We start from the raw sequence: 9,772 nt of genomic DNA on the forward strand, positions 1-9,772 counted from the left end.
TTGTCAAAAGGACACTCGTGGGTGTAGCCCCCTGCATAGGAGTTCACTTTCAACCTTGCTCATAGCCTCATCCATCACTGCTCTCACCAGAAAAGAAATTCTTGTTGAAATATTGTTTTTCACAATGTTCATAGCCATGTAAATGTACATTAGTTCACCCCTGTATTTTTTTTTCATACAATATGATATAATTTTGACAACACTCTTTCAGACGGATTTAACACTATAAATCTTGGTCAGAACATGTTTTTTGTTTTCTGATTTCACTACGAATTTTAGACTAGCTACTACTGTTAGAGTAACTGAAGCATTTGTTATAAATGGATTACCAGAGCGTTGGTCTTGTTGTACATTATACTAGACCTGTTGCCATAAAAAACTATTCTCAAAATATCATTCTTTCCATCCCTGATGCACTGTTAGAAGCACACGAGATATGATGAAAACTTTGAAATATAAGATTTTCGAGTCACAATTGTATAGCTGGAAGTATCTTAAGACATGCATATATTTTAGAACAAAAGATCAGATTCTCATATCCATTAATTATAGTTTCTAGCCACAAGGTAAAGGGCATTTTTCTTGTGCATTGTTATACCAGGCATCACCTCAGTGTCTAAATCTTCCTTCTTCATCCCATTAGGCAGTTCCCAATCAAATGAATAGAGAAGATTAGCAAGTGTAAGTTCCACTGTCACAGCACCCATGTAGATCCCTGGGCAACCTCTTCGACCGGCACCAAATGGAACAAGCTCAAAATGTTGACCTTTGAAGTCAATAGCACTTCCCAAGAATCTCTCAGGCAAGAACTCTTCTGGGTTGTCCCAAGCTTCAGGGTCTCTTCCAATGGCCCACGCATTCACATAGACTAACGTTTTGGGTGGAATTTCATATCCTTCTAGTTTAATTGTTTGAGTTGTTTCCCTTGGCACGAGCAATGGAGCTGCAGGGTACAATCTCAATGTTTCTTTTACTATAGCCTTGAGGTATGGAAGCTTTTGAAGATCATCTTCACTCACAAAGCCCTTCTCTCCGATTAAATTTCTGATTTCGTCTTGCACTCTTTTCATCACTTTTGGGTTCTTCATTAGCGCTGTCATTGCCCAAACTAATGTTGCCGCACTTGTGTCTGTTCCAGCAATAAATATATTCTATAACAAAATAAACAAAAAGAAAATTACTAGGTTGAAAAAATTATAAGTACACATAAATCAATTATACAGTACATCTCACAGTATGTGGGACAGATTACCATAAGCACAGCTTTAATGTTGTCCAAAGTAAGATCAATCGCAAACGAACGATCGCTTTGCAATTTAAGCAAGACGTCTGTGATGTCTTCTTGCGCAGATGTCTGTCTTTTTGGATCAAGATGATCGTCAATGATTTCTTGGTAGAACATATCCAATTCCTTGAAATTTTTCTCAAGCCGGCCATATAGTCCAGAGAGTTTATCAATCCACCCCATCAAAGGAAAATAATCCGATACAAAGAAGATCGCTGCCAAGGCTTGAGCTTCATTAAGTAGGCTGTGAAATCTACTTCTTGCATGACCTTCATCCTCATACCTCTTCCCAAAAGCAACCCTGCAGATTATGGTGCTTGTGAGAGATATGAGTGTGTCACTCAAGTTGGTACCTGTTAGGTCACCAATTGTCTCAAAAAACTTCTTAGTAAATAAGCCCAATTATCGAGAATGGAACCAAAACTCTAAGACCTTGTTAGATAATCAATTGTCTTAAAAACTTGAACTTTCAAAAAATAACCCCAATAAAGTTTATGAAGCTAACAATACCTTTATTGGCAGAAGCTAGTTTAGATATTTGCTTGATCATTAGGAGCACTTCATCTTCGCGAACTGATTGAAAAGATTGTACCCTTTTGGAGTTGAAGAGATGAAGAACACAAATCTTTCTCATTTCCCTCCAGTAGTCATTTAATGGTGCAAAAACCAAGTCCAAGCCATTGTAAGAGAGTTTTTGCTGACCAACCATGGAAGGCCTACTAGCAAACTCAAGATCATGGGTCTTCATGACCTCTTTTCCCATTCTTGCTGAAGAAACCACAAGGGTTGGAACAGAGCCGAGTCGTAAAGACATGAGAGGACCGTATTGCTTGGAGAGTTGCCAGAGGTAGCGGTGAGGAGCGGAGTTATTGAGTTGGTGTAAGTTTCCAATGAAGGGAAGCCCAGGGGGGCCTGGTGGAAGAAGGACATGCCCATTTCCTCTGTTTTTGTGAAGAACAAAGAAGAAGAGGAAAATGGGAATAGCTACAAGGAAAAGAAGCAACATCTTTGTGTGTTTTTCATTTCTTCTTTTGTGTAATAGAAGTGAGAGACTAGTCTCTTTATATATATATATATATATATACACATAAAATCCTTACTATCATACTATTTTTTTCTTTAATAAAAAACAAATACTCCCTCCGTCTCAAAATATTAATTCCTTATTTTAGTTTTTATTATTTTAAAACATTAGTCCCCTTTCAAAAATTAAGAACTAAAATAATATAAATTTCTTATTTTGTCTTATTTTTAAATTCATCAACAACACAAAAAGTATAATTATGACAATTGATGTTCTCAAAAAAAATATACTATCAAAGGGTAATTTTGAACAATTAATATTTTTAAAGGACGATAATTATATTCTATAAAAAAATTAAATTATCCAAAAAGAACTGTTATTTTAGGACTGAGAGAGCAGGGGCGGGGGGAAGGAGGGCTCAGGAGGGTCACGTGCCCCTCCTGAGTTTTGAATTTTTTTTTTTTACAAACATAAAAAAAATATTTTATATAAAAATAAATTATAAAAATATTATTTAGAGTGAAATGTCAATAATATTTTTAAAATTATAAGAACAATAATGATTATTTTGATTGAAAATAAAGAGATTACGATATTATTATCTGTGAAAATTTCAATATAATAGTGATCTCTATCATTATTGATATGCAAACATAATTAATTTCAATAAAAATATAAAATTTATTGTATTGTTTAGTTACATTTAATATGTAGGGTTCACCCTTCATGTGTTTTTTTATTATTGGTTGGTAATATCACATGTCAATGATTGCGTGGTATGACTATTATATTGAATTTTTCCGCATATTTTGTATAAAAAAAATTACGTTATCATTATATAGTTTATTTTAGAACTTTATATCCATGACTTTTTTTAATGTTGTTCATGATACACTAATTACAAATAACATATTCACTTTGTTTGGTTTGAGTTTTCTAAAAACATTTTTCAAAAAATTCTACGTTTTTGTTTTTCGTATTTTTTTGTTTTTATTGAATTTTTTTAATATTTTAAGTAATTTTTTTAATTTTTAGACACACCTAATATAAATATGCTTAAAAAGTATAATTTTTGTGAAAAAATCTTTAAAAAATTCACTAAATACCAAAAATATAAAAAAAATACAAAAAATCAATACATTTTTCGTATTTTTATGTATTTATTAATTTTTAAAAATATTTTTTCAAAAATATTTTATTTTTTTTAGATACATCATGTATCTAAAAAAGTAAAAAAAATGCTTAAAATTTTAAAAATATTCACTAAAAACAAAAATAAAATAAAATAAAATAAAAAATAAAAAATTAATTTTCAAAAAACTTAATTCAAAAAATTCAAACTAAACACACTGATTTTTTTTTTAAATTTTTCTTGAAGTCAATCATAAAAATTTATGTAAAATATTTTTGTAAATATTTTTAATATTGTAATTAAGAAATGCCCTCTCTAATTTATTTTCTTAGGTCTGTCACTGTGAGAGAGTATATATATATATATATATATATCCACTGTAAACTCACGGATCATATCCCATTACATTTTTTTTGGAGATAATTTTCCCTATTTGGTACGTTGTTGGCTCATCTTAATACTACGAATCTTTAATTATGGTCCTGTTTGGTAGAGCTGTGGGAAAGTATTTATAACTTATGCCTCAACAGTTTATAACTTATAACTTTCAGCTTAAGCTGATTTCCAGCTTATTCTTAAAGCATCTCCTGCCCCACTCAAAGAATAAGCTGATTTCTGACTTCCAAAAAACTATAAGCTTTAAGTTAAACTAAACACATCAAAATAGCTTAAATTAAGCTGAAAGCTGAAATAAGTTGTAATTAAGCTCTGCCAAACAGGCACTATATTGGCTTTGTCAAAATGATCATTTGTGTAAAGAAAATCAAGTTGATTAAACATTAGTAATTAGATAACAAGATTATGTATATTTTACCTTTGTTACTTGTATAAATAACATAAAATATCCTTATTTGTCATCAATTTTTTATTTATATAATTAATAAATTATTTATAAAAGTAATTAATGCGAATTAAAATTTGAAAAATTTACTTATAAATCTCATTTTGAAAAATGACAATCCATTTAGTCCCAAAGATTTTCTTATAGACCAATGAGTCACATTGATTTTGGAAAGGTAGATTTAATATAATATTTAGAAATTAGATTTATGATTATAACCTTATTTCTATTATATTTCCTTCTCTTTTTTTTTTTTTCTTTTGTGCTAGAAAGGTAATGTACACAATCTATGAGAATCAAATTTGAGACAAATTTTTATACAAGAATCTTTTTTATTTGGAAAACATTTCAAAAAGAGTACAAAAATGACTTGAAATGTGGGATCCTTCAAATATTCCAAAAGGATGTGAGTTTCTTCAAACATTTCAAAATGAGTACAAAAATTCCTTAGAAAATGCTGGCAAATGTATAATTTCAAACTGTAACACTCCAATATAACACTTAAATGTAACACTCCAATATAATACTCAAAAATAAAAAATTAGTGTTTTTTTCCCCCAAATATAACACGCCAATATAACACATCAAAAAATTTCTTAGTGTAACATTCCAATGTAACACACGAAAAAACTCCTTGTTGTATTTTTTTCAAACGTAACACTCTAATGTAACACTCCAAAAAAAGGATATGGGATTCTTTAAACCATTCCAAAAGGATGTGAGATTCTTCAAACTATTTCAAAAGGAGTACAAAAATTCCTTAGTAAGTTTTGAGCAAATGTATAATTTCAAATTGTGAGAGTTACGTTTAGAAAAATTACATTAAGAAAATTTTTAATATTTTTGTGTGTAATATTAGAGTGTTATGTTTGGGATTATATTGATTGGAGTGTTACGTTCGGAAAAAATACATTAGGGAGTTTTTTTTTGTGTTACATTGGTGTGTTACGTTTGAAAAAAGTATACTAATGAGTTCTTTTGGAGTATTACGTTGTTACGTTTGAGAAAAGTACACCAAGGAGTTTCTTAGTGTTTTACATTGAGTGTTACGCTTGTGTTACACTAGAGTATTACGTTTTTAGAGTGTTACACATTTTTTTCGTAATGTAGAATTTGTTCTAGGAGGGAAAATTGTACACCTTTATAATGTGAATTGTCCAAATGTATAATTTTATATTTAGAAAAATCCATTTTTATCCTTAGAAAATTAAATCCAAACATGTAAGTGACTAGCATTTTGTGTAATTTTCATTAATAGGACTTTTGGGTTCATAAGAAAAAAAAGAGGACTAAACAGTTCATTAGATCACATTTTAGGATTTATTGGTGCTTCACCCTTAAAATTTTAATAAACTATATAATTACATATGTTAAAATAGTAAAATTTATTTATTTATTTAAAATTTAACCTTAGTGTGACGAAATCGTAATGGCAGTGACGAATATATATATATATATATATATATATATATTTATTTAAAAAAAAAAGAATATTCTGCAAGGGTATCATAGTATCTGCAAGCCTTGGTCCCAGGACAGTCGATTGATGGCTAAATTTAACCCTTAAGAAGGACCCATCACTGGGATAACAATGGATCTCACACACCCCCATAATAAGAGGCAGAATTATGATCGAAACATAGCACATTTATCTTGCGAAATTCATGCCCCTACGATTCGACCCTTGTTCTTCCATGTGAAGGCCGGTGCATTATTCACCTTACTATCGAAAATTATTGGTGGGTCTTGGGGCGTTACGTAGCCATACCCAATACCAATTACAATTCACTATTTCCTTTCATATTTTCTAATCACTCAATACAAATTCGTGAATCTTATCATTTCCACCAATCACAATACCATTAGGTAGGGGTGTTCACTGTTCAGTTGCGGCTGGGAATCCTTTAATTCGCCATCTATCCGCTGGATGGGCAGATTAGAAAAAATCAATCTGCATTCGTCCGCCGAATTGACGGATGTGGATGGAGCGGATTGGCGGATCCGTTTACTGGTTTATGTTAGGTTTTATTCTTGGCAATCCCGTTTGACAAAACTCCTTTCAGTTGTATTTGTTTTCGCACCTTTTATTTCAGTGAGGCTATGAGTTTGTTAGATGCGAATCCAACCCGAATCATGCCTTTGTCAATTTTCCATGGATCAAAACCGAGGTTGTAACAAGATCTAGTTTTCCAGATTTTCAATTTTGGTCGTCCCGCTCGAGCGGGGAATGGGACGCTCGAGCGGGGATTGCAAGCTCACAGCATCTCTGCTTCGCTTGAAAAAGTTATGGATGGTGTGATTATCTGCTCGAGCGTGGAAACGTCCGTTCGAGCGTGAAGCCTATATGAATCACACAATTTTGAAGCCTCCGCTCGAGCGGGAAGTACCACGCTCGAGCGAACCGCGCGGACACAGTTTCTTGGATTTCTATAAGGAATTGGTTTTCTTCCAGAACTAGGATTACTTTGGTTTTCTATAAGTAGTTGGGTTTCTCCCAAAACTTGGACAATTTCTCCAGATCTTCTTTTTGAGTTCTAAGGTTTATATCCGGAGATATTTTGCTAGTTTTCTTTGATGTTTTAATTGAGTATTCAACTCATGGTTTAAATAGTATACATCAAAGGATTATTTGTTTGTTCTACACAAAAGAGAGAGTTGTTTTTCGGTGGATTCTGAAGAATTCGAGCCTGAAGCTTTGGTGGATTCCGGAGTGGCTCATCATCAAGACAATTCCGAGGTGAAGACGGGGTTGGAAGAGACACATAGAGGTTGGTTCAATTCGAACGTGGATTCGCTAGGTAATTGAGAGTATACATGTGTAATTCCTTTGTATCTTCTTAGTGGATTGTTTTGTGGCTGTTGCTTGTGATTTTTTTTTATCACAATTGGAGGTGTCTAATTGTGGTTTTTTCACGTAAAATCGTTGTGTCGATTTGTCTTGATTGTTTGATTGGGATTGTTGTTTATTGCTTAAAATTGATACATAATCACAAATCAACATCTAGGGGATTTCTAGATTTTTCAGTTTAAACTTTTACAAATTTTGAACATAATACAACTTGTCAACAATTTTTTTTGGATAACAATCCAAATCAACATAACCAAAAGATTATCAAGTCTGTCAAATACCAATAATAATTATATATAAGAAAACCATGCATTATCAAACTATTTCATTACTCTTTTTTATTCCAAAATTATTTAATGTGATTTTTTTTAAATGAAAAAATTAAGCCTTATATTTTTCATACAAAAATACCAAATATCAACCCTTGCCATTTGAAAAAAAGATTTCCAAATTGAAAACAAATTGAAAATACAACAAAATATCTAAACTCTTTTTCAATTGAAAACACAAATAGTATATCTACACAAATTGAAAATATAAAGTCTTACAAATTATTAGGGGTGTTTGCAGTTTGGCGGTTCGGTTGTGGTCAAAGGAACCTCAAATCCGCTATTCGTCCAAAAGTAGGCAGATTGAAAAAAATCAATCTGCAATCGTTCGCTTGTCATTACGCATCTGTCCAAAATGGAGCGGAGCAGATCGGTTCGATCAGTTTGGATAGATTGAAATATCCTCTACTCATCTCTACCATTGGATACCCATGGCGGTACGAAGAGCAACCAATAACTTCTTAGCCCCTGGTAGTGGCGACACCGAATAGATATTTTCAAATTTAACCTCACTATGACGTTTGGCGACGCGTATAAGTTGTCCCGTATGCAGAAAGTCTTGAGTAGACAAACACTCAAATCGTCATTTTTCCTGAAAACATCCGATCGATTGAGACGCTCACGGTTCCTCTTCTCATTGACTCAGCTCGTCTCTCTCTCTCTGTGTTAAAGGACATTTCACTCCTGAGAAATCTCCAACTTGGCAGTAGTCTTAAGGGAGTCCAGATCCTCTCCAACCTCTCTCTCCGGCTGTTCCTACGGGAGACGGCTCAGATAGAGCCACGTCACTCGCAAAGAAATGAATGGTTCAAATTTGTTTCTTAAAACACACACACACACACACACACACACACACACACACACTAACACACACTCATAGCACACACACACACTCTTTCTGTCTCTTTCTCACTGACACACACACTCACAACACACACTCTCTTTGTCTCTCTCTCTCTCTCTCTCTCTATCACATTTCTAATAAAAAATTAAAATCACACACACTCACAGTGCGCGCACGCGCACACACACACACTCTATCACATTTCTAATAAAAATTAAAAAAATTATTTTAATCTTTTTCATTTTATTTTCATAATATATATAATTTTTAATATAAAATTAATATCATTGAAAATATACTTTTAAATGAGGCTAATATTAAATATATTTAATAAAAATTTAAAATAAACAAAAAGTAATTACTATGTTTAGTTATGTTTTCAAATTATTATTTTTAAAATATAAAAATTATTTTGATGAAAATAAACACACAAAAAGCATATATGTTTGAAATTCTCAAAAACAATCTTCATTTAAAAAAAAAATGAAAATAATGACTTTTAATTTAATTTAATTAACCACACAAGTTTATAATTTTTTTAAAGGAAATAAAAAAACACACAAATCCAATCTGTGCATAGGTGTAATTTTTTTTTATTTTTTTTTAAACACAAATTCAATATGTTCATAGCTGCAAATCAAATATAATATTTTTTTTTTATTTTTTTTAAAAAAAATCATAAACTCGTTTGGTTAATAAAATTAAATTAAAAGTAATTATTTTTATATGATTTTTTGTTTTGTTTTTTGGAATGAAGATTGTTTTTGAGAATTTTAAAAATATATGATTTTTGTGTGTTTATTTCACAAAATTAATTTTTACATTTATAAAATAATAATTTGAAAACATAACTAAACATAGTAATTACTTTGTATTTATTTTAAATTTTTATTAAATATATGTAATATTAGTCTCATTTTAAAAGTATATTTTCAATGATATTAATTTTATAAAATTAAAATTTTATATTAAAAATTATATATATATATATATATATATAGAGAGAGAGAGAGAGAGAGAGAGAGAGAGAGAGAGAGTGAACTAGTGGGCGTGAGACGTGTGCGTGTGTCAGTGAGGGAGAGAGTAATGCTGTGTTTGGTTGAGAGATTTGGGGAGGGATTTGAAAAGAGAAAGGGAAAAGGTGTGTGAAATTATGTGAAATGTAGGTATATTTTTTTCACATTTCACCTACTTTTTCCATTTCCTTTTCCAAATCCCTCCTCAAATCCCTCAACCAAACACAACATAAAGGAGTGTTAGAGAAAAAGGGAATGAAATTCATTGTGGGTGTGTTTTGAATTTTTTTGTTTAGACAGACAAATTTGAGTCATTCATTTTCTTGCGGGTGACGTGGCTCTATCAGAGCCAGTGAGAATCTTGAAACACAAAAGTAGGCACCATTATACATAATTGATAGTGCATCAGGAGCAAAAAGAAACTGATTTTGAGATGGAGAATTCTCGTACCTA

At 31.4% G+C, this 9,772-nt stretch overlaps 1 protein-coding gene across 1 annotated transcript; it reads right to left on the bottom strand.

Annotated features, from left to right (window-relative positions):
- Positions 1 to 441: 441 nt before the first annotated feature.
- Positions 442 to 2,333, bottom strand: LOC114287551 (6,7,8-trihydroxycoumarin synthase-like). The gene is made up of 3 exons (XM_082922273.1): positions 1,796 to 2,333; positions 1,253 to 1,638; positions 442 to 1,151 (listed from the first exon to the last, which is right to left on the bottom strand). The coding sequence occupies exons 1-3, from the start codon at positions 2,289 to 2,291 to the stop codon at positions 543 to 545; spliced, it is 1,491 nt and encodes a 496-aa protein (XP_082778399.1). The 5' UTR covers positions 2,292 to 2,333; the 3' UTR covers positions 442 to 542.
- Between the last annotated feature and the right edge of the window lie 7,439 nt (positions 2,334 to 9,772).

The sequence above is a fragment of the Camellia sinensis genome, chromosome 3 (genome assembly GCF_055761805.1).
Source record: "Camellia sinensis isolate YWXY chromosome 3, ASM5576180v1, whole genome shotgun sequence".
Taxonomy (NCBI): domain Eukaryota; kingdom Viridiplantae; phylum Streptophyta; class Magnoliopsida; order Ericales; family Theaceae; genus Camellia; species Camellia sinensis.

What these genes read in the sequence shown, in the direction of transcription:
- LOC114287551 (XM_082922273.1), bottom strand. Translation starts at nt 2,291, where the DNA reads ATGTTGCTTCTTTTCCTTGTAGCTATTCCCATTTTCCTCTTCTTCTTT. An exon ending in ACTAGCTTCTGCCAATAAAG is followed by an intron (nt 1,639 to 1,795) that starts GTATTGTTAGCT and finishes GTGACCTAACAG; the next exon opens with GTACCAACTTGAGTGACACA. An exon ending in ACATTAAAGCTGTGCTTATG is followed by an intron (nt 1,152 to 1,252) that starts GTAATCTGTCCC and finishes ATTTTGTTATAG; the next exon opens with AATATATTTATTGCTGGAAC.